Source organism: Taeniopygia guttata, chromosome 25, assembly GCF_048771995.1.
Source record: "Taeniopygia guttata chromosome 25, bTaeGut7.mat, whole genome shotgun sequence".
NCBI lineage: Eukaryota > Metazoa > Chordata > Aves > Passeriformes > Estrildidae > Taeniopygia > Taeniopygia guttata.
In genome coordinates, this window is record NC_133050.1 from 4708640 (window position 1) to 4734016 (window position 25377).

The window sequence follows — 25377 nt, forward strand, 5'->3', positions numbered from 1 at the left end:
GGAGAGGGAGAACAAACATTATTTAAGATGTCACTTCACAACACGGAAGTTAACAATAGCTCACACAAAACATTTTTTGTGACAGTCAGACAGGTTTTTTAGACCTGTGGTAAAAGAGGTGATCCAGGAAGCAACACAACTCCCACATTACCAGGGATGAGACTATTGGTCTTAGAGCAAAGCAACAGATCTCAATGAACAACACTACTGATACAGATTTTTAAAAGCACACAAGCCAGCAGACGGAGAAGTAAGATCAATCTATAACAACAACACGACAAGGTAAGGAGCTGGAAAATGAGCTTGGCCAGCCAACTACTGTGACAGCAGCACTGTGCAGTGGGCTTGGGCTCTCTGGAAGTACCTGTGCATCCCACAGCTCCAACACCACTCAGCCACTGCATCTCCCCCTTTACTGTTGTGCCACCAGCTCCTCTCCCATGGCAATTACCTCATTACAACTCCTTCAGTGAGGGCTTCAGTAGCACACACAAACCTTTCATTAAGGTGGCAATAAACTCCTCTTCATTTCCACCAGCCCTCACCATGTATCTCAGTTCTACGCTCCATGAAACAATGAAATATGTAAACATATTTGTACACTGCAGACAATTTCTGCTACAAATACCCAGCCATGGAGCCTACCTTGGGGGGAATATTTTTTTTTGTGTGTGTGTGTGTTCCCATCCTTCCCCAAAAAATGTTATTATGGTATGGCAGGTTTCAAGGAGAAAATTCTGCTTTTGAATGCTTTCATTCTTTCAGGTGCAATTTATGGATTAAGGTGGTTAAAAGACAAATACAGATGCAATAGAAATGCTAAATATATCTGCACAGACTGTATTTTATGCCTGAAAATAGTGCCACGTACAATATTAACAGATGGAAACACCGTCTGCTTTGAAAACAAAGCTTTTTCCAAAAAATAATTTTAATATAAAGGCAACCCAAACTCCAGAAGGCATGAGCATTTTGAAATCCAGAAAATACTTTAGAGCCATGCTTGTAACTTTACCATTACTCCCAGTCTGTTGGGATGATGACAGAACTTGACCTTTTTCCTCTCAATCAGTGCAATTCTCAGACACCACTACAATCACTTTGAAAATATCCTACTTTCAGACGTAAACTTGAAGGCTGAAAGGGAAACTGGGAAAAAGTAAAGTCACAACATGCTATAGACTGATCTTTCAGGAAATTGGACACTTGCCTTTGAATTCTGAATGCTTGAGATGAGTAATGCAGACCTTCAAAAGGTGTCAAGCAGCTATCAGATGCTGCTGTACAACCAGAACAGCTCCCATAGGCCACAATCTCCCATATCCCAAACCCCCAGTCCCCTCTCCAGACACAGAGGGCCTGAATCTGACCATTTCCATTCAAACCCCTGCTTTCATGCATGCAAACACACCTATCATTTCCCAAATGTGAGGAAGAGTCACTCCATCCCAAGCCAGTGCATTTGGTACTCCCTAACTTGGTCAGTTCGACAGCCCCTCTCCAGTAACAGCTCCTTCAGACAGGAAGCACAGGTGTCAGCAAGTGGCTGTGCTGCTGCTCCTCCAGACACAATTCCTTCTGTCCCCCCACAGCTCCAGGCCTGCGAGGACAAGGATGCAGAGGGAGAGAGCCCCGGGTGCAACTGCTGCATCTGCTCAGGCACACACACGGCTCCTTCCTCCGGAGGGTTTGCCGAGCACACGTCGAGTTTCACAACCCACATCCTGCCAGGCCTTGCAAAGCAGAAGTCAATAAATGCTCATTCTACAAGCCACAGAAGATGACAGCACACAGAAGGTGAATTAGGTGTAATTTCCTGAATTCTCAGCCAAAAGTCATCTCTGAAGGGCAGAGGGAGAGGATGGAAAAGGATGTTGAGGCCCCTTTGCATGAGGGATATGAGCCATTGTATACTGGCAAACAGCACCAATGGAACATGCTCTGAAGTATACAAAAATCACTTCCATTAGAGATATGTAGATAAAATATGGCATGTCTCTGGAGAACAATCTTACATCTTTTCATTTGAAGACTTTAGTGAGATTAGCAGAGATCTCCATGCTTCTGACAGCAGGATAACACCTGGCATGTGCAGGAATGGCTGCAGCCAGCCCAGCATCATCTCACAGCTCACTGGCAAACAGGAAAGGGAGTCTATACTCCCCGATTTTACTAGTGCTTTGATGAGTTTTGGGGTTTAGCTTTATGCAATGTATTTTACCTCATAAACCAAACCCTTTTAAAGACTCAGCAGCCTTCAAAAATTTGAGTAAGGAAAGAGAAAAAACCCACACTTATGAGATTTTCACTAAAGCAGTCCATTAAAAATTAAATTACATGACCACAAGCATCTCATCTAGTAACTTTCATTTAGTTGACTTCTGGGTAAAATTACTGCTCTTCTTCACAAGCATCCTCAAATATAAAAATTGTAACAGACCAAAGCGTTGTTCCCAGCCCAGAGATTGAGAAATGTACAACAACCAAGCAAAGAAACAAAGAGAATGAAAACATAGCCCTTTAAGATGTGTTTCAGTAACTGCCACACACAAAAACCCTGAAAACTGCTACACACATCCATCTGGCACATTGGGAAGTATCATCCTAAACATACCTCAACTGCTGCTTCTTTTTCAGGTGGGTACCTCCTGCTCATTACTGATTAAGTTACCACTCTAGAGCTCGACAGAAAGGACAAGGAGTTGGCAACATTTGTTTACAAGGACAAGGAGTTGGCAACATTTGTTTACCATGAAGACTACCATGAGCTTTCTAAATTTGCCCATGCTGTGGGATTTGCCTTCAGCCTCTGTGCTCAACACTACCCAGTCCTCCCCCCTGTGCCAGGCAGGAAGGGGGCTCCCAGCCAGAAGTTCCTGGAGTACATCCCACGTGCTCAACACTGAGAAAACTGGGAAAGCGTTCACTTTTGAAACTCCACTTCACTGTTCCCAGGTGGAGTCTTAAGGGCGCTGTTACCTACACTTGCAGCAGCAGTGAGAAGCTCCCGACTTAGCTATGACTCCTTTATGTCCACAGCCTGAGCTCAGAGCTGTCAGGACCTTCATTACTGAGCACAGCAAGAGAAGGGGTATTTCATTACTGAGCACAGCAAGAGAAGGGGTATTTCATTACTGAGCACAGCAAGAGAAGGGGTATTTCCACAGCAGCAGCACTTTGGGCGCTGTCCCTGCACACTTGGGACTGTGGCCATGTGTGTGGTGGCACTGCGGGAGTGCGGGGCGGCAGGGTGAGCAGTGCGGGTGTGGAGGCACAGTGGGCACGGTACCTGGAGCAGCAGGTGGAGTGTGTGTGTGGGGTACAGAGAGAAGCAGGTGAATACGTGTGGGGTGTGTGGGTGGGTGCACAGCGGTGAGAGGCACATGTCAGGCACGGAGCCATGGCGGGAAGCTTCCTTTACAAGCAGGGACCTCCTGCCCAGGGCCCGGCCTGCAGACACTGCCCCCCTCCAGCGGGTTGAACCCCCACTACAGACAACAAACAACCTTTCCCCTTCGGGATGCTCTCCGTGCCTGCTCCCGCACTGCTGGGCCGCCCAAACCCGCCAGCAGCGAGGTGAGAGCGGTGGGAGAGGGCCCGGCTGCCTGGGAGCCGTCAGGCCCCGCCGCGGGCCGGGGAGCCGCCGCAGGAGCCGGGGGGGAGAACGGACAAAGGGCGGCGGCACCTGCACTCACCAACAGCAGCAACCCTCGCTGGCCTCTAGCGTGAAGTTTATGCGGGTGCCGCGGGTGAAAGGGAGCAGCACCTTGTCGGTGTTGAGCCTGGAGGAGGCGGCGCCCCGGGCGCGGGAGGAGCCATGCTGCCGCCGGCGGGGCCGTGCGGGGCGCGAAAGAGCGGCGGGGCCGGGCAGGGCAGGGCAGGGCTGGGCTGGGCCAAGCTGGGCCGGGCAGGGCTGGGCCGGGCAGGGCAGGGCTGGGCTGGGCTGGGCCGGGCTGGGCTGGGCCGGGCTGGGCTGGGCTGGGCCGGGCTGGGCAGGGCCGGGCAGGGCTGGGCTGGGCCGGGCAGGGCTGGGCTGGGCTGGGTTGGGCAGGTCTGGGCTGGGCTGGGCAGGGCCGGGCTGGGCTGGGTTGGGCAGGTCTGGGCTGGGCTGGGCTGGGCTGGGTTGGGCTGGGCTGGGCACGGCCTCGCCCGCCCTCCGTCCCCCAGGGCCGCGCCGCCCTCCCTCAGGGGAACTCACGCGGTGCCAATGGCCAGGCGCCGGCTGTTTGAAAAACGTCCTTTTCTCCGGGCCTAACCCCCAGTGTCTCGTGGAGTCGTGCTCTAGACCCTTCCCCTTCCCCGGCCAGGCTCCAGCACCGCAATGTCTGTTATGTCGTGGGTAGCAAAGCTGAACACAGGGTTCGAAGCGTGGCTTCAGCTGAGCCCAGCACAGCGGGACGGTCACTGCCCTGGTCCTGCTGCCACAGCAGTGCTGGAACAAGCCGGGTGCCATTGGCCTTCCTGGCCCCCTTCATGTTCCCCGGACACACTGGTGCTAACAGCTATGCTGAGAAACTCTTCATTCATTACCACAGCATCTCAGAATGGTTTCGGTCAGAAGGGGCCTTAAATCACCGACTCCCACCCCCGCCCTGGGCACCTTCCACAGTCCCAGGCTGCTCCAAGCCCTGTCCAACCTAGCCTTGGGCACTGCCAGGGATCCAGGGGCAGCCACAGCTGCTCTGGGCACCTGTGCCAGGGCCTCTCCACCCTCACAGGGAGGAATTTATTCTTAACATCTAATCTCAAACCCCTCTCTTTCAGTTTGAAGCCACCCTCCCTCTTCTTGTAACCCCAGGCCCTTACAAATAGCCTCTCCCTATTTTTTTTTGTCAATTCCTTACGGTACTGGAAGGCCACAATTAAGTCACCCCAAAGCTTCTCCAGGCTGAACAAACCCAATTGTCCCAGCCTTTCCTTGTATGAGTGATGCTCCATGTGTGAAGGATCTGATTGTCCTTACCTATGAAAGAAGCATGGTACACATAGGCATCAGGAGAATGGATTTCAGAAAGGTCACATGCATGTTGGAGATCCTTAAAAGATCCTTAAATCCTACTCAGAAGATCAGCTTGCTGTCCAGGCACATGAGCTAAAAGTTTACCCAGCTTTAATTTAGGTGGTATTACCAAAGTTAGTCAGTTCTCATTTATTCTAAGCAAGTAAACTTCTACAGGACGTTCTCTTTACATAGGAGCACTATTTGCACTATTTATTCAGCTCGTGTTTTACTTATCAGTACCTCAGCAATGCTGTTCCACTTTCTATCCCAGAGGAATGTGTGCTGCTGGACAGTTCAGTTCTCCCTGCAGCTTCTGTGCGTGTATTACTCATTTTCTGATTAACGATCATGAAATTGTATGGTCTGATTTAGAGAAGAGCTGAACTATGCAATTTAAGTTAATAGGAGCTGGGCCTAGAAAGATGTGTGATATTAAAGGTGTTGGCAAATCAAGCTCTTGCACTTTAAATCGCCCCCCAAAATACTGAGGGTTGTTTATCTTCTTTACTATTTCTCTCAGTGAAGTTGGAAGCTTTCTTTGTAGACATGTTAGGAAGATAAGTTCAGTAAAGACTGGGATATTAGGGAGGAATGTATAAAATTGCCCATGGCTAAAGAGTACAATGTGTTTACAGTTAGTACAATTACAACTGAGTAAATAAGAGGTAGATAATGAGTATTTTGCAGCCTGTGTTGTGAATGAGGTGAGGAAATGTCTGTATCCTAATACTTCCTAGCTTTAAAAGCAGAGTGTGCAATCTCAGAATTTATTTCCTTTCTCTCATCAGCAGCGGTGGTGATGAGTATTCAATGTGAGAAGAATAATTTTCCAGTAGCAAATACTTCTTAGACTTGAGTTCTTTTCATAAGGATCAGCAAGGTGCAGCTGGGACCTTAAAGCCTATTGATGAAACATGACAGTGAAGTATTGCAAGTAAACATCCAACACACCTTTCAGTGCATACCTAGCGGTTTTAAGAACAGAGTAAGGCAGGGGACATTGATGAGCAAATCTTCAGTTTCCATTATATGGTAAAATTACCAAGTGAATTGTGTGCTCCCTTGAATTGTAAGTCATGCACTGCAGCACTGTGTTAGCATTTCTTTTGGCCAGAGGAGGCTGAGCTGGGGGGCAGCCAGTGCAGTCAGGGTGTGCTCTGAGGAGTCTCCACCTCAGGGGTAGGAAGGACTCACTAAAACATCAGGGGCTGACTTAGCAGCGTTGCTGCACTGCTCCACTTTTCCTTTCTGCGCTGCTGTGAGATCCATAGGAGTCAGCACAGCCCTCCTGCCAGGACAGACAGTGCAAACACCTCCTCTCAGGGTTTCCCGGTGTGCCGGAGAATGGGAGCAGGATACACCTGCCAGGAATTGGAGGTAATTTTACAGACATATCAATGTACACCTGAGTAAGTCTGATAAAGAACACAAATGGAAATGCCTTGGTCACAAAGAATGTGATTACAGAGCGATAAGAGGGAGTGCTTTAATAAGCTGCTTAAGGAGGGAGATAGGCAAACAATAAATGGTTGTTCCCTAAGAAGCTGAGCCTTTTGTGGAAGAATTTCAGGAGATTTTAGAGGCAATCAAAATACATGCAATAAATAACAAAACACCAGGTGCTGATCATGTTTCTATTGGAATATGAAACTAAAAGGGAGAGAATTACTGAAAGATTTTACAAACTCACTTGGTTGGTCAGAAGATCTGAAAACACTGCCAAGGAACCAGACAGACATGTACTCTGATCAAATCTTTTAAATCTATCAATTTCTGAGGGAAATATGTTTTTCATAAAGCTAGAAAAATGTGTGTCAATATATGATTAGGTGATCTGTTGACAGTGAAATACTTTTAAATCCTTGTTCAAGAAAAGGAAGTATTTGAATGGCACGCTGATAAAGGACCATCTGGACAAGAAACACCTGGCTTAATTTTCAGGCATTTCATATTTTTAAATGTCTGAGTAATTTAAAATATTTTAAACTTATCTTTGGAGCGAAAGAACACACCCCCCAAGAGCGCCCAAACCCAAACAACAAAACCAACTCTAAATAAATGCAACTTAGAAGGTGAAACTTCAGCAAAATGGTAAGGCAATGAGGTGTGGAGGGTTATTTTAAAGTGTGCTGGGTGAGGATGACTCAAACCAGCTCCAATCTTAACCCCTGCAGGTATGTCTGTACTTGTGAGTTAACAGTGTAGGACCAGCTCTGTGAAGTTTCAGCAGCTGAATGCATTAGGTACAATTTACTTGTAAGAGCAGTTTCATTAAGCTGAAATAATCAGGGCTCACCCAGCAGAATGATGAAAAACATTCTCCATTATCACACTCTTGAACCTCTCAAATAAAATAATATTTGATTGAAAGGCTGAAGAATGCCTGACAAGCACTAGTAATACATTTAATGAAACGCCTTTTCCTGTAGGGATGCAGCTCTGGTTGGGAAGAGAATGGGGAGTTGCCTACACCATGCTGAGGAGGAGATGAAAAGGGCAAGTCACTAGAGTTGACAAAGAAGGTGGTCTGGGAATAGTAACTTTAGAGCAGAGTAACAGTGATGGGTCTCTTTTTTTGACTGATGCTGTCTGTGTTTACGCTGCAGAGCAGAACAGTATCCTGCAAAAATCACTGGGAAAGATGGTCAGCTTCCTTCCTGCCTGGCAGGCTGCTGCTCCCCTTGTCTGTCTCACCCATCACTGAGATCATAGCACATATATTTCCTGACTGACCAGCTCAATGGCTTTCATTGCTGGGCTTTTTTCTGCTTAATTTGCTTGCTGGTTCCACCCTCATAGCTGCAGAGCCTTGAAAAGTATCTCCAGCAAAGGAACTTCAGTCAAAGAAGTATGTAAAGCATCCAATATATTAAAAGGTACCTAAAAACCAACAACAGAGGAACAGCACTTCAGCTGGTGTCCCTTAGCGCCAGCAAAAGACTCAGAGAATCCCAGGATGGATGAGGCGTTACACTGCATTACCTCACACGGGTATTTGAGACTTACAGAGTACAGAAAGAGTCCTTTTCCAGTTATTTCTGGATCACTTTCTCCACCAGTAATCACATTCAATTTACTGTATTAGACTTTTGTATCTTCATACACCTATGGAAGGTTTTATGAGAACATCCTTTCAGCCTTACTACTGCTTTCTACAGGAGTAATGATGGACTGACAGCAATATAAAACTGACTATTTTGGTTATCCTGGCAGGATTTTCCTTCCTTCCAAGGCATTAGGCCAAAGGAAGGCATAAATTCAGAAAATGTCAAAAATTAAGGCAGGCAGTTACTGGTGTCGAGGAAGGAATGTTTAAAATTGATGGAGGTTCAGTTCATTCAGGTTATTGAGACAAGTTCTTGTGTTTAGAAAATGGGTAAAATAAGAGTCAAGCCTGCCTTTCTTTGCACAGCTTCATCTGCCAGGGATGCTGCTGGGAGTTTTCCAATGTGTACCAGGTACAACTCAGTCCCCACAGAGAAATGCAGCTCTTTAGATCCCTGTTCCTATGGGATAAATCCATTCGAGATGCAAGACTTTCCCAGATCCTGTAAAATCCCAAGACCTCACTAATTTATGCAGGATGAGTCTGATAACATTGAGATTATGAAATAGTTGCACCAGATAAAAATAACGGATTTTCACTTCAGAGTTTATCTATCTTTCTAATGTAAATTTATGCTTATGAAAGGAGGTTATTTGTAGGTGTCTTTTCAAGCTGTTACATGACAGTGCTTCTGCCTTGTGGCTTTGTACACAGATAGAAATCACATTAATGAGCTATTCACCCAACAACTCAATGAATGCAGGAGTGAGGAGAATTCACAAGATAAGACAAGTAACAAACAAAAATCCCAACCTTTGTTTCTGCTTTAAATACACCTAGGAAATTTAGCAGAACACAGAAATCTTACATCTTGAAAATAATGAATACTATTTATGAGCAGGCATGTGAATATGTTTAATACAGTTAATAGTACTAACAAAAGTGCATTTGGTCTTTTCAAGGTTACTTGATTGCAAATTATGCTATGTACAACTCACAAATCTTAAGTAGGCATTCCAGTACAATAATTCTGAGTCTGTTTTAAACATGAACACTCTTCTGAATTCGTTTGCTATTTTTTATGCATTAAACACCAACATGGGACAATGTATAAAATCCCATCATCTTTTCTATTTTTCCCATTCTCTTCATGTAGAAGTCTTCTGATCTGATTTATCTCAGCACTGACAGTGATCTATAGGGTTCTGTACCTAAAAAACAAGGATCTCAGACTTCCCCATCTACAGAGACACTAGAAAGTGTGCATTTCAACTCTAAAATTGCATTTCTTAATTTAAAATATTTCTTTTCATTCTAATATATACATAAGTACTAAAAATTCAACTCCTCCTGCCCACTTTGAAGAAACCTAAATTCTTTTACATGCACAGTGAGTCCTTCAAAGGAGTCATCACTTCCTTCACAAGAATGTCAGTGGAAAAACAGGAGGTGCTGCAATATACCACAGACTATAACAGATCATATACTGTACTCAGGTGCCCTGATTTCTGTTTTGTCTCCTAAAATCCTTTCAGGGTCACTTTTCCAGGTAAGCTATCTACCAATCAAGTTACTGTGGGGAATGGAATATTCAACATTGAAAAATTGGATTAATTTATGGAGCAAAAAAGTTGTCTTTGATGTGAATCTGCAACTGCAGATTTGTAGCAAATAAGAAGATTAAATACAATGTCTCTGAGACAAATTCATTGCAGATAGTGAGGCACAGGACAGTAATTTTAAATGTCAGGCATTTTGTAAGTTCTTCTAACCCGAGTAAAGGAATCTGCTTTGATAGAACTTACTGAAAACTTTAGTAAAGCATGTCAGATTTCCCGAAGAACTTCATGGTTTCCCATGGAAAGGCCTATTAGTTTAGTAACACAGGTTTAGTTCAATAAATTTTCAATTAAATGCATTATTACACCTGCACACTTTCTGTGAAGTAGCACACTTTTTGTGCTAAGAAAATTTGGTCCCTCATAGTGTTCATGCATGAAGGAGGTTCACTTCAATAGCATATGAATATTCATTAACAGTTTTTGTATTCTTCTACCTCTCCTTTGGGACAAAGTTCAAACAAGATGATTTGTACTTGGAAGACACTAATTAGAGTTTTTAAAGCTGTATAAATTACACACTTTTTAGATGTTGAAGTATCGTAGTTCCAGGAATAACTCTAGACTTTCTGCTGAAATTTATAACACATCTAAGTTTTAATATATTAGTTTTTATAACAGTGGCAGAACACTAAGAAACTGCCCTTTTTTATGTGGTTTGGTGATGTTTATTCCAAATGTATTTTTTGCTTTCAGAAATATCCACTACAGATACTATACCAAAGTATCAGAGAAATGCGGGACTTTTTCTGATATCCAGAAAAATCTAAATTACTTTGAGAAGGCAGCATGTCCTGCCAGCATGATTAAAGCTACAATAGTCATCAGTTTGGTTCATCTTGTTCATCTTTGACTTCAGGCTTGATTAGCTATAAATGCTTACCTTGTCCTCTCTGGATCAAATACCTAAACAAGCTTTGATTTTCCAAGGATATTCTAGCCAAGGCACTTTTAGCAGTTTCACTGGGGGAAAATGCTTAAGGTGCTGTTTTATAGTTCAGTGATGCCATACACAGCAAAGGGAACAGGAATACAGAGGTAGTTTCCCCCCTCTTTTAAAATTAGATTTGGTTTTTCCTAACGTAGCCTGTTATTTTTTTCAAGACCCATAATTAAATTCAGTGAAAATCGCAGGTACTTGCACTTGCAAAGTTTTGGGATGTGTTTTGGTTTGATTTTTTTCTTCAGCTTACAAGTAAATCACAAGTCATCCTGATTTTCCCTGTGTCAATACTGTTGTTCCCATGCAAAGAGTTTTAATTCATTAGGCTGTCAGTTTTCAATTCAGTAGGAGGCTAATATTAGTATGTCCCAAGGATCTGGACTGTAGTTAGCATTTAATACACTCATTCATTATCCAGAAAGGCAGAAACGAAGTGTAGAACAGAAAAATGATGTCAGCAGGATTTTCAGATAACAACATTATTTATCTTCCTAAGAGAAGGCTGTGATAAACTTCATGGGAACAGAACTAGGCAAGTTGGCAACATAATAGTTGGTGAAACTCAGACATTGACAAATGCAGGGGAGAGCATGGGAGATTGGCAAATCTGAACTGCCTGTGCCCAGGGCCCTGTTCTAACTTCACACTAACTGCTAAGGGAAAAAGAACACCCAGCACAATTATAGACTCTTCTCAATGCCCAGCAGCACTCAAAAGCTAAATAAGGTGATGGAATACAAAAAGAAATATCCTAGAAAAGACCCAAAAAGTGGGAAAACATTTGTTCCTGTTTTCCTTTGAAGCTCACAATAAGCTGGGGTCATTCCTGCTCACCTGGGATCTGTCATAGGAGAGGGCCATGTCTCTAACAGCTCCTAAATCCATTCTCAGGTGCAAAAATCCTCCCAGCATCCCTCTGTTTGCAAAAATCAAGGTTTTGTGCTCATTAATAGGAAAAGCTCTATGGGTGGCCTGCAGCTGATGTTCTTTTGTTTGCTGGACCCCAGTCCGTGCTCAGGTCTAAATGACCGACTCAGCCCCGAGCTGCTCTTAAGACTGATTTGACCAAAGGCACTGAAGCTCTGTTGACTACAAATTGTCCAGGAAAACAAGCACAGGAACTTAGCTAATGTCAGTGACAGAAGCAGAGTGCAGAGTTGAACCTGTGAAGCCATCTCACTGCCGCCTCCCCCCACCCTTTTATTTTGAATTGATTTAATGTCTGGGGTGCCAGTTCTTGCATGAAATGGGTCCTCAGCAAGGATCTGCTGGGCCTCCTTGTGGTAAAAAGGCAAACTGAAATTAAAAGGAGGTTGATGGCTTTTAAAAAAAACATATGCCTGTTTTTAAAAGCTTAGATTAGCAGAGGACAAGGCCTCAGGGTAAGCCTAAGGCCTGCACGACAAGCCAGAGGAGCTCTAACAGTGCTGTGTAACAAGGTGTTCCTGTGGACACGAGGTACCCTTGAAAGAGCCCGGGTTCTCTGCACTCAGGGATTTTTTAAAGTCTCCTGGGGGTGCTTGATTGTTGCGCTTTGGATCCTCTGGCCCACTGGTCCTTTTCTGGGTCGCTGACAGCTCTGTAAGAGGATGCAGTCCTGACCAATCATTTTGGAACACAGCAATTTTACCGGGTGGCTCGTTTCCCAGTCCTAGTTCCAGTTGCTGTCATCACCCTAGGATGTGACTTTTCTAGAAGATTCTTACTCTTGCAACCCCCCTGTCTCTGTTTAGTAGCCATAGACATACACTTAAACAACTGTACATTCAAGTCAATAACTTACCATATTAATTATATATCAACTCATTATATTAATTAACAATCCATAACAACATATAATTAACCATCAATAACTCCACCTATGAAAGTGAATTTATTTATACCATCCTGGGTGTCTCCCTTTGTGCTCCCAGTGCTTCTGGTCTGGTTTGCCTGAGAAATTTGTCCATTATGCCTCTGTTTCCTGTCATTCCAATGCATGGCCCTTTCCCGCTGCTTGGCATTTAAATATTCTGATTATTTGACTGGATACCTTACATCTTGCATTTCATCACATCAAATTGTGTTAATCAGACTCTGTCCTATCAGGAGTTTCTGGAACACATTTCCAAGCCTTCCAGCTGGAGCCCAAGGGAAGCTGTTTCTGTCTTGCATCATAAAACTGCAAGGTTTTTTGCAAAGACAGCCCTTTACAAACAACATGTTGTGTGCATTAACATTCGAGGGGCTGCTTTCCAAGACAGACAAAAACCCCATGAACAAACATGAACCAAAAAACATATTAAAAACTGGTACTTCCATTTTAGCTCTTGCTTTCAATGTTTTCCAAGCCAGCCTCCTTTTCCACTGCAGTATTTTTCTTTGCAAACCCTTGCAACAAACCCTTGCAAGATGATGTGACTTATCAAGGAAAACACAACTCACACACAATGCATATATTGAAGTAAGCATGCAGACTCCCATTATCACAATCATCATAATTTATGTTGCTGTTCATTTTTATGTCAGATTGTTTTCAGAAGGGTGAGAACAGTATCTCAGGTCCCCGGCTAGTTTGATGCCGTAGCCACTTATTATCTCCTTTCTTACAAGCTGTCCTCCCGGTAGTTCCTCTGCCCATTGGTTGCTCTTGTATCTCTGCCTCCTTCACCTATTTTTATCTTTTTCTGCATTTGTGAGGGTGTTTGTGTTGGTTTGGTTTTTTTCTTGGTGCTTGTTTTGTTTGCCTGTTTTATTTGGTTACAGTTTTGCTTTTGCTTTTTGCTTTTTGTTTTTTTCATCCACTTAACAGCAGAAATAACCTTGTGATTTGTATGGTGAAGTTTTGATACACAGGTGTTGCACATAAATGTTGTTTTTTTAAAGTCATCTCAGACACAGACCTGCAAGCCCCTGTGACTGGAGAACTGAGTGCTCTCAGACAGCAAATTGTGCATGAACAGGAAACTTGTAGTTCCTATCTCCTTTACACAGGGCAAAATGTAAAGTGGTGGGAATGGTGCCAATTCTAGCCTTTCTTTTGCCTTGTTTAGCTGCCATGCCATACCACCGTGCTAGAGTCCTCAATGAACTGCAAGGGTCCCACAAGAAAGGCTGGGACAGAGTGTTCAGCGTGTTCAACAAGGCCTGTGGCAACAGCACAAGGGGCGATGGCTTTCAGCGGCAGGAGGCTGATTGAGGTTGGATCTCAGGAAGCTGCTCTTTCCCACTGAGGCTGCTGAGGCACTGGCCCAGGCTGTGGATGCCCCATCCTTGGGAACAGGGCTCTGAGCACCATGGTCTGGGGGAACGTTGCTAAGCATGGAACCAAACACTCTCTAGCTCAACTGTCACGTCACAATCCATGTCCCACCTGGAACTGCCAGCAGCCAGCAAGCAGCACAACACAACTGTTGGCCCTGGGGTCAGCACACCCTGCACGCTGCTCCTGCCCGCTCCTGCCACCCTTCTTGTTCCTGCCCCCGGATACCCCCATCATCAGTTTCGATAGCGGCCGAAGGCCTGGATTGTGTCATCCATCCCTGCAGGATGATCACCTTTGTCCTGAGAAAGGTACGGTGCCATTCCATGCAGGGGGATCCCCCCAGCTTCCCGGGTGGGCTGGAGTTCTGGGGGGATGGGGTGGGACAGGGACCCCACTCTGAGGTTTTGCTACCTCTAGAGGCTGTCGCAGACAGAGAGGAAGAGATGGAGGTGGACACACAGATTGATACAGAGGAGAAGATGGAAGTGGATGGAGAACATACTGGAGAGGAAGAGATGGAGGTGGATGTGGAAGAGGAGATGGACGTGGAAATGGAAGAGTGCACCGAGGACATGGAAATTGATGAAAAAGATGAAGAGGAGGCCATGGTCCTGGGATGAAGAGCGGTGCCAGCAGCAGGACAGGTACGTGGTCCCCACAGGACAAGTGGGTTCCCTGCAGCCAGGCTGGGGCTGGGCTGGGTGGTCCCTGCTCCGGCCACACAAGCCCCATCCCAGTGCCTGGGGCCCAGCCCCCAGACCCAGCCAGCCTCAGCTCTGGCAGCAGGGTCCCACTGTGCCAGCCTGGGGACACACGGAAGAGCCCTCTGTGCCTGACTGGGGTGACCATGGCACCTGCTTTTCTTCCAGGACTGATGGAGATCCCGGACAGAGATGGCACTCTTTTGTACATAGTTTTAGAGTTTGTTGTTCCCTTTAGGATATAGGTTTTAGGGCTTCGTTTTGTCTTCTGTAAATACGTTTCAAATGTTGTTGTTAGATATGTTCTTAGGTATATACGTTCAAAAAATTGTTGTTATTAGAAATATTCCTTCAAAAGTCAATGTGTTCTTCTGTAAATAAACAATCCTGATTTTTCACATCCCAGTTCTCTTTCCATTTGCTTCAGACACAGGCAGCATTGGCAAAGTTGTGTTTTCCGCTTGCTCCAGGTTCCCAGGGCAGGAGGTTCATGGGGGAGCTGGCACAGCCACCCCAGGAGTGGGGGTACCTGCACAGAGGGGTCCCACTGACAGAGGTCACTGTCTCCTTGCAGTCTCTCTGGACACACTTGGTAGCTGCAGGGGCAAATCCCAGCGTGCCCGGTCCCGTGGGATCCCATGTTGGGACTCAATGTCCCAGCCAGGGTGAGCACTGCTTGTGGCCCCGGGCTCAGCATGGCAGGCCTGGTGCTCACACCACTGCAGACTTCAAGCTGGCCATGCACAGCTCCGTGTTTCTCCCAAAAATATCACTGCTGCAGCACCTGGAGTTCCCCAGTGCTGGGCTTGTTATCCCTACTGCATGGAGGATCGCATGGCATGGCAAAGGATGGATCCCATGTAGCATCCAACCTGCCCTGATCCAGGCTGGGCACCAGCAGGGGAAGGTGCAGTGCAATGTCTGCACAACCCAACCAGCCATCCTACCCCAGCCGCTGCATGAGATGGAAAAGCAGGTGGGGAGTGACTCCAAACAGCGCTGTCTGGTTTATCTTAGCCAAAACCAGCACTGGCGGTTGTTGGGAGAAAGGGAGAATTCACATGTTCAGTGACACATTGGAAGGACCCTGATCAGATTCACAGAGCAAGGAGAAATTCTGCATCCCTGATTTGCAGTATTTTCTGCTAAAACACACACCTGTCAGCCCAGGTAAAAGCAGATGTTCAATAGAGAGCTGGCTGGGATTAGGTAACAAGCAGATAGGAATAGGGAAGCAGCAGTATGTGACTTCTGTGTAGTTCTGAATGATGGTGTTCAAGACTGAGCTGCATAGTAATAAGAAATGGAAAAGCAATGATGGGAAAATTAATAGACGTACACAACAATGGAGATGAGATTGGATTTGAGGCAGGACTTGGTTCCAATCAAATCTGCCTGGGAAGAGGCCTGGCTTCAAATCGCATTGTTTGCTTTCCTTTGAAGAACAACAATATCCAAAATATGACAGATGAATATTCCTGGGCTAGAGGTTGGTAATTCAACTGCAAACCTCAGGAGAGGAAGGATTGCAGGAACCACAAGAGGAAGACAAATTGTAGTCTCATCAAACAACAGAAAAGTCCAGTGCCTGTGTATAAATATACAGCGCTTGTGTTGAATTCTTCCAGGAAAACGCAAGTCTGAAGTGAATCCCAGGTGTTTGACTTCATGAAAATTAGCAAGCCCTGATTCGATTTCCTTCCCAGTCGGTGAATACGAAATCCCTGGGCAGATGCCTCAGTTCCAGGTGTAGGTAGAGTTACTGTATCCAGGAACCTCTCTCTCCTCTGCATCTCCCATTTTTCTGAAAACAAGTCCACACAGTGGCCCCAGCGGCAGCACGTGTCACCCTCTGAGCTGCACTCGCTGAGATTTAGATTGCAGCCCAACTGAAGAACAACAAAGGCTCCTTTGTGGCCATACCCAGAGACAGAGCCCAGAATTGATGTTGGAAGGGATTTAAAGGGCAAACACAGGTGGCTCTAATCCCCCTTCTCACTTCACCTCGGCAATGTAGCTCTTCTTTTGGCCAAGTTCAGCAGCCCACTCATAGAATCCTAGCATGGTTTGGCTTAGGAAGGAACTCATGACCATCTCATTCCATGCCCCCTGCCTTCCACTATGCCAGGTTGCTCCAAGCCCTGTCCAATTGGTCTGGAACACCTCCAGGCATGGAGCTGCCACAGCTTCTCTGGTCAGTCTGTTCCAGGCTCTTTCCAACCTCACAGAATATAATTTCTTCCCACTCTCCTTCTAAACCTGTCCTTTGTCAGGCTGAACCCATTCCTCCTTGCTCTCTCCCTCTAGAGCCTTTTCCAAAGTCCCTCTCCAGGTCTCCTCAAGCACCTTTAGGCATTGGAAGGAGCTCAAAGGTCTCCCTGGAGTGGCTCCAGCAGCTCCACATCCTTCACCAATTCCAGAAACCAACCAGAGTTCAATAAAGAAGAGACAAGAACTAGGTGGTTCAAGAATGGTTACCAACACACGGCAATGACACAGGAACCCTCAAGCCCTGTGCTTCTCTGAGACCAGCTCTGCATTCCTCCCACGCTGAGGGAGGGCATCAGCAGGAGGGATCAGCACTGCCAGGGCAAAAGGTGGCCTCTTTTCATGGCCCTTGAAACTGGACACGTGAAATGAGGTACACAAAGCCAAAGGCCAGGTGGACCTGTCATCTCTGAATGGCTCTTTACAGTCTTCCCAGGAACATGAATGACAGTCACTGTTTTGCCAGGGAAACAGCATCTGTTGGGAATGTGGTGCAGAAAATGTGCTTTCTGCTCCTCTCAGAGCCAAAATTCCTACCCATTCTTGTAAGTCCCTCTAAGAAAAGGACCCTGTTCAGCTGAGTGACAGTGAAGCAATAAAGCAACCCAGGAATGCATTTTCCTGCTCACAATACCCTCCATTCACATGGGTGACTTCGCACTGGCACACAGGAGAAGGGAAGGAACCCAAACACATCATTGTACATAAAATCAGATGTGTTGAGGGATGAACACATCTCACAGGGATATGGAAACCTCCCCTGAAAACCCAGTCAGGGAGAGCCTGAGCTCTTTTGTGGCTCTAGGCACGAAGATGCTCAGGATCTCCCAGAGAGGCTCAGCAGGCAGTAGGATTGTGCCTGGATCTCGCTCTGGAAATGCCAGTGGCTCAACTGAGAGCTGCGGGAATGATTTATAATGCACTGAGAGGGGCCACAGACCTGCAAGGGTCTTTCATCAGGAGCAAAGAGCAGCCTGGAGGGTGGGGAATGCTGGAGCTGTACCACTGTGTGCTCATCCTTCACCTTAATGGGGAGCTGCCCCCAAAGTTGCTCTGTATCACTTTTATGGTTCTCCTGTTGGGTATATTTTGGAGCAGCTGTTTTCTGTGGCTTTTCATGGTGGGAAGCAGCCATTTGCCTGCTCAGATATCCTCACAACTAATACTAACTCCTCATTCCCTTTGGTTTTATTTGGGTTTCTTTAATCCATTGGTTTAATTGGTTTGTGTGGGTTTGTTTGTTTGGGTTTTTGTCTGTTTTGCTTTGAGTTTTTTGTTTGCTTTTTTATAAGTGAGAGGTGAACTTGGCATAGCCAAACTCAAGAAAATGTACACCAGGCTTGACTTTCCAGAAATTGCTTTTGGCTGGCTTTAACTTCATCCTCCAGGCTCAGGATAACCAGTACATTTGCAGATTTTCCTCTGCAACATCAGCTTGCCCAGACTTTGTTCCGTGTTTCACAAATGGAGAAGAAAATGGATATTGTGCCAAGCTTCATTTCAATCTGCATCAGAATGATAGAAGAAAAAAAAAAAAGAAAATATTCACCAGTTAGAGCAGAACCAGTGTCCCACCATCTTCCCCTCCACTGTTATTAATTTTGTACATTTAGAGGCAAACCTGGGCCTAAAGCTTCCATCGCTCAGTTCCTGATGCAGGACTGCAAGGGTCCCACAAGAAAGGCTGGGACAGAGTGTTCAGAGTGTTCAACAGGGCCTGTGGCAACAGCACAAGGGGCGATGGCTTTCAGCTGCAGGAGGCTGATTGAGGTTGGATCTCAGGAAGCTGCTTTTTTCCACTGAGGCTGCTGAGGCACTGGCCCAGGCTGTGGATGCCCCATCCTTGGGAACAGGGCTCTGAGCACCATGGTCTGGGGGAACGTTGCTAAGCATGGAACCAAAGGCTCTCTAGCTCAACTGTCACGTCACAATCCATGTCCCACCTGGAACTGCCAGCAGCCAGCAAGCAGCACAACACAACTGTTGGCCCTGGGGTCAGCACACCCTGCACGCTGCTCCTGCCCGCTCCTGCCACCCTTCTTGTTCCTGCCCCCGGATACCCCCATCATCAGTCTCAATAGCTGCCGAAGGCCTGGATTGTGTCATCCATCCCTGCAGGATGATCACCTTTGTCCTCAGAAAGGGACGGTGCCATTCCATGGAGGTGGATCCCCCCAGCTTCCCGGGTGGGCTGGAGTTCTGGGGGGATGGGGTGGGACAGGGACCCCACTCTGAGGTTTTGCTACCTCTGCAGGCTGTCGCATACAGAGAGGAAGAGATGGAGGTGGACACACAGACTGATGGAGAGGAGAGGATGGAAGTGGATGGAGAAAATGCTGGAGAGGAAGAGATGGAAGTGGACACACAGATTGATATGGAGGAGGAGATGGAAGTGGATGGAGAACACACTGAAGAGGAAGAGATGGAGGTGGATGTTGAAGAGGATATGGATGTGGAAATGGAAGAATACACCGAGGATATGGACATTGATAAACAAGATGAAGAGGAGGCCATGGTCCTGGGATGAAGACCAATGCCAGCAGCAGGACAGGTACGTGGTCCCCACAGGACAAGTGGGTTCCCTGCAGCCAGGCTGGGGCTGGGCTGGGTGGTCCCTGCTCCGGCCACACAAGCCCCATCCCAGTGCCTGGGGCCCAGCCCCCAGACCCAGCCAGCCTCAGCTCTGGCAGCAGGGTCCCACTGTGCCAGCCTGGGGACACACGGAAGAGCCCTCTGTGCCTGACTGGAGTGACCATGGCACCTGCTTTTCTTCCAGGACTGATGGAGATCCCGCACAGAGATGGCACCCTTTTGTACATAGTTTTAGAGTTTGTTGTTGCCTTTAGGATATAGGTTTTAGGGATTAGTTTTGTCTTCTGTAAATATGTTTCAAATATTGTTGTTAGATATGTTCTTAGGTATATACGTTCAATAAATTGTTGTTATTACAAATATTCTTACAAAAGTCAATGTGTTCTGTGTTTTCATTGCTGTTCTTCTGTAAATAAACAACCCTGATTTTTCACACCCCAGTTCTCTTTCCATTTGCTTCAGACACAGGCAGTATTGGCAAAGTTGTGTTTTCCGCTTGCTCCAGGTTCCCAGGGCAGGAGGTTCATGGGGGAGCTGGCACAGCCACCCCAGGAGTGGGGGTACCTGCACAGAGGGGTCCCACTGACAGAGGTCACTGTCTCCTTGCAGTCTCTCTGGACACACTTGGTAGCTGCAGGGGCAAATCCCAGCGTGCCCGGTCCCGTGGGATTCCATGTTGGGACTCAATGTCCCAGCCAGGGTGAGCACTGCTTGTGGCCCTGGGCTCAGCATGGCAGGCCTGGTGCTCACACCACTGCAGACTTCAAGCTGGCCATGCACAGCTCCGTGTTTCTCCCAAAAATATCACTGCTGCAGCACCTGGGGTTCCCCAGTGCTGGCCTTGTTATCCCTACTGCATGGAGGATCGCATGGCATGGCAAAGGATGGATCCCATGTGGCATCCAACCTGCCCTGATCCAGGCTGGGCACCAGCAGGGGAAGGTGCAGTGCAATGTCTGCACAACCCAACCAGCCATCCTACCCCAGCCGCTGCATGAGATGGAAAAGCAGGTGGGGAGTGACTCCAAACAGCGCTGTCTGGTTTATCTTAGCCAAAACCAGCACTGGCGGTTGTTGGGAGAAAGGGAGAATTCACATGTTCAGTGACACATTGGAAGGACCCTGATCAGATTCACAGAGCAAGGAGAAATTCTGCATCCCTGATTTGCAGTATTTTCTGCTAAAACACACACCTGTCAGCCCAGGTAAAAGCAGATGTTCAATAGAGAGCTGGCTGGGATTAGGTAACAAGCAGATAGGAATAGGGAAGCAGCAGTATGTGACTTCTGTGTAGTTCTGAATGATGGTGTTCAAGACTGAGCTGCATAGTAATAAGAAATGGAAAAGCAATGATGGGAAAATTAATAGACGTACACAACAATGGAGATGAGATTGGATTTGAGGCAGGACTTGGTTCCAATACAATCTGCCTGGGAAGAGGCCTGGCTTCAAATCGCATTGTTTGCTTTCCTTTGAAGAACAACAATAGCCAAAATATGACAGATGAATATTCCTGGGCTAGAGGTTGGTAATTCAACTGCCAACCTCAGGAGAGGAAGGATTGCAGGAACCACAAGAGGAAGACAAATTGTAGTCTCATCAAACAACAGAAAAGTCCAGTGCCTGTGTATAAATCTACAGCGCTTGTATTGAATTCTTCCATGAAAATGCAAGTCTGAAGTGAATCCCAGGTGTTTGACTTCATGAAAATTAGCAAGCCCTGATTCGATTTCCTTCCCAGTCGGAACTCAAAATGTCCCTCAGACATTTTTAGAGGTTCCAGGCCTTGGTCAGAAGCATTTTTGACCCTGGCAAGCAGCTGAAAACAGTTGTGATCTTGAGTTTGAACCATGGAATGAATTACCAACTTTAAAGGTGGAACAAGCAGTCACAGAGGGTTAGATGGTATAGTAAAAGTAGTCACAAATTAGAGGGTAAAATTTTTTAGTATTGTACAGGGGGGTTTTAACACCTGTACAGGGTGGGTTTTACTTTGTACAGGGGGGTCAAGAGTTCTAAGATGGAGGAAAGTGGGCCTGATCCTGTTCTTCCTCCTTCTTCTTCCTTACCTCCATGTTCTTGGTGATGTTGGCATTTTTCTATTGGTTTAGGCTGGGGACACACTGTTCAACATAGATAATAGATATTGGCACATTTTTGTAAATATAGTACACGTAATTTCTGGTATATAATGTTTGTACCATCCCACTGAGGGGCAGAGCCCCGCACGCTGCCCTGCAGGACAGACCTGCGGCAGGGCAGCAGAACATGTTATAGATAAGCAAAAATAAACAACCTTGAAACCAGCACAGACGAACTATGGCTTCTTCTTTGGCAACGGGGCAGAAAGACAGAGACTTTCTACAATCTCGGAATCACCAACACCCACAGATTCCGACAAATGGCGTCCCTGCGCGGGCTTCAGCAAGAAGAATAAGAAGAAACACCAAACAACCTCCAACCTTCATCAGCAGAGAAAAACAAAATAAAGAAAGGAAGAGGAACAGAGCACAAATGCTCTCGGCAAATTCCAAGAACAGAGGGAGCGGAAAGCTCAAGATAAGAACCTGACCTTCACCAAGACAGCTCGTCTGGAGGACAGCCAGGAGGAGGAAAACCAGAAGCGCGCCTGGGATTTCTCGCCTGTGACCTGCTGGACGATGAACAGTGCCATCTCCGGACTGACCTCGTGCTGACTCAGCTTTTGGTGAGAATGGTTGAAATTAAGAACATGGGGAAGGGATGCTCCCAAGGAGAGACAAAATTTTTTTTTTTTTTCAGCCCTACAGGGCAAGACTTTTACCCATCTGGTAGAGATACCCTCAAATGAGATGAAAACTTTTGCCTTCAGCAAGGACAATAACAGTCATTTTCACAACGTGGCATTTTAGACTAAACAGCTAAGGCTCCTATGGGAGCACAAGGAGGAAGATGGCCCAGCCAGCAGCTTCGGGCAATTTTCCTCACCAGGGGAAGCAGGATTGCCTCCTGAAGAGGGTCGGGGGGGATGGTGTCTCATCATGTCCCGTGTCTCCGGGTTCACACTGTTCCTCAAAACTCCCTCAAATCTCAATTTCTAAGCTCCTCAGCTGCAGAAAATCCCCAGACAGTGAGACAAGCTAGGCACAGACGCAGCCCTCAGTGGGGGAAGGGACTGGCCACTGCCCGAGTCCGAACCCACAGTGGGGGGGCAGCGGCGCCGGCGGCTCCTGGGGGGAGGGTGCAAGCGTGAGTGTAGAGCGGAGGGAAAAGTGAGAGAGAGGAGAGAACTCTCGCAGCTGCGCGGGTGGGGAGTCCAAAACAGCCCACGGTGCAGGCGGGGGGGGGGCAGTGGGAACCACGCGGACGCAGGAGGCGGCGGAAGCGCGGATGGGGCGGTCAGACGCCCGGAGCGCCCGGTGATGCGTTCCATGGCGAGGGTCCGTGAAACCGCAAAAGCGATGCGCGGGGAATAGCTCCCAATTCGCAGCAGCGGCGCTGGCCAGGCCGGCGGCTGGACGGAGAGCTGGACTCTCCTGTCGCCGCGGCCATGGCAGCGCGCATGCGCGAGACAGTAGAGCAAACCCGGAAGTCGGGGCGGGGATCTATCGCATCTCGAACGCACGGGCACGGGCGCAGACGGAGTCGGGGGCGGCGGTGGCCGCCAGCCAGCCGTCCGCAGACTGCGCGGTGGCCGCGGGGGGAGACCCGAGAGGCGCGGGGCCGGGCGGGACGCGGCGCGGGGCTGCGGCAGCGCGGAACGCGGCGAGCGCGCGCTGATGATGTCAGCAGAGCGCCGAATCGCGCTGGGCTCCAGCAGCAGCTCGGGGACCGAGAGAGCCGACCCAGAGTGAGACCGGGGCGGCTCCAGGCCTGACAGAGAGAATGGGGGGGTGTTCCCGAAGGGCGGCCGCGCGGAGCTGGTGCAGGCGGGCGCGGTCGGTGCGGGGGTTCCTTCCCTTGTTCCCATGGCGACACAGACAGAGAGGGTGAATCCAGGCTGTGCATGCATTTGCGAGAGTTAAAGCGAACGCGGAAGTGGCTGAGAATGTGGGTGCTGGGTTTGGAGAGGATTGCAGGCACGGCTTCGGCACAGCTGACAGCGGGTGTGAGCAGGGAGGGCGAGCAAGAGAGGGGCGCAGCATCCTAACGCAGGCAGAAGTGGGGTTTGACTGCACCAGAAATGCTCCCAGTGCTCTCATGCCGGTGCAGATGGGGGCTGAGCAGAGCCAGTTGCAGGGATTTCCTTTGATCACCTCTTCTCCACAGCAGGTGCGAGCGACGCATCGCCCATTTCCTTTCATCAGCGGCGGCAAACAACAAAATCACAACAGCCACAGCAAACAACCTTTTACAAGCAGCAAATATCCTACAGCAATGCTGAGGGATGGGACTCCCAACTTTCACCCCGAAATGAAATTCAATCAGTCAGTCGCTTTTTAAACCAGTCAACACAAGGCCTTTTTCAAATCTCCCCAATGTTTCTAAACACTAACCCCAGATTTTTCAGTTAGGTCACAGAATTGATCGAGCAGACATGCCCAGTCGGTGTGATGATAAGTAATGATTGTGGAACACAATGTGAAAAAGAGATATCATAATGAAAATTGAAATAGAGAATTAAATAGCATGAAATGTTAGTAATTTATTATATTAAGGTTTAAGTTAGGTTGCATTTTAATGTTCTATTAATGACAGAATTGATTTTTATATAGTTGGTTTGAGTTTAAGTTAAGTATTGTTTAATTAGAGTATATCACTTTAAGTTTATTTTAGGTTTGGGCCCTGAAGAAGTTAAGTTTATAAAGGTTTAATTGATGATGGATTTATATATTGTTAATTTGATACATATGGATTTTGTAAAGTTAATATAATTTAGGGATTCTTTACTAAGATTGTTATATATTGAGTTTAAGTACTGTTTGATTCAAAAATTATTTTAAGTTTTTCAAAGGTCAAGTTTATTTAGCTAGCAAAGTTTAGTTATTTTTCTTTAGGGATGAGAAGGTTTTGACTGAAACAGTTCACAAAGTAATAATGAACATTGATTTAAGGAGAAGACACAATTTATTGGATCCTTGGTTTTTTTTTTAGTATTTTCTGTTTTATTATAAATTTATCAGTATATAAGAGTTGTAAAGGAATTTATTTTGAGTTTTCTGAGATTGATTACAATGTTTAAAAATCAGTTTTATAGTCTGTTATTTCTTTGTATAGTGATACAAAGGGCGTTTGTTTTCAAATCCTTTATTTTTAACTATTTAAGTGTTCTATAAATGTTATTGTTAAGAAATTTTATCATGTTATCAGGTGAAGATTTGTGCTTTGTTTTTTCCTAGTGAATTTTCGTATGTTTTATTATTGTTTATGTAATCTTATCCAGGTTACATGCCGTTACGAAGTCTCATTTTGGATTTTAACTGTATTGTGCATTTTTCTAGGTGAACTTCTAAAGCCAGGGAACCTCAGGAAAACGGGAAACTGGACAAGACAAACGCACATCCAATCAATATGATTAATGCAACGTTCTCCGTTTATTCAAAATCAGGCGGTAGTTTATATAAGCTTCTACATAGTTTACAGAAACAAAGACACTCTGATTGGTAGGCTAACATTGTTTACCTTTTCCTTAAAACGGCCTACACTGTACACCATAAAACCTATACTAGTTCACACCCCGTGGTCCCCACAATACCTTAAGACTATTTTCTATCTGCGCCACAAACTCTGAATTTCTAACTGCGTCAGAGGCCTGAAGGCCCCACCAGGCCTCAATCTGAGGCCTAGCCTGGAGTAGCTCAACTTTCACAATTCATGTCCTCTTTCTCTCAAAAATGCTGCAACAATTTCCTCTTTTTCTTTTGAGCTACTCAGGCTGGAGTGAAGGTGCAATGAACTAATTTTTGCCCACACTGTAAAAAACACGGTACAACAATTTAAATAACTATAAAGATAAAAAAAGTGCAATACCCTTTGACCCAGC

The 25377-nt window shown here is 46.5% G+C and overlaps 1 protein-coding gene and 1 long non-coding RNA gene across 3 annotated transcripts in view; one reads left to right on the top strand and one right to left on the bottom strand.

Annotated features, from left to right (window-relative positions):
* Positions 1-11471, bottom strand: part of LOC121468058 (nuclear pore membrane glycoprotein 210) — a 55170-nt gene extending 43699 nt beyond the window's left edge. Inside the window, 2 exon segments of the mRNA XM_072918322.1 lie at positions 3696-3820; positions 11445-11471. Of these exon segments, the coding sequence (XP_072774423.1) occupies positions 3696-3820; positions 11445-11471 (152 nt within the window).
* Positions 1-25377, top strand: part of LOC140680592 (uncharacterized) — a 402733-nt gene that overhangs the window by 251869 nt on the left and 125487 nt on the right. The window lies entirely within an intron of this gene.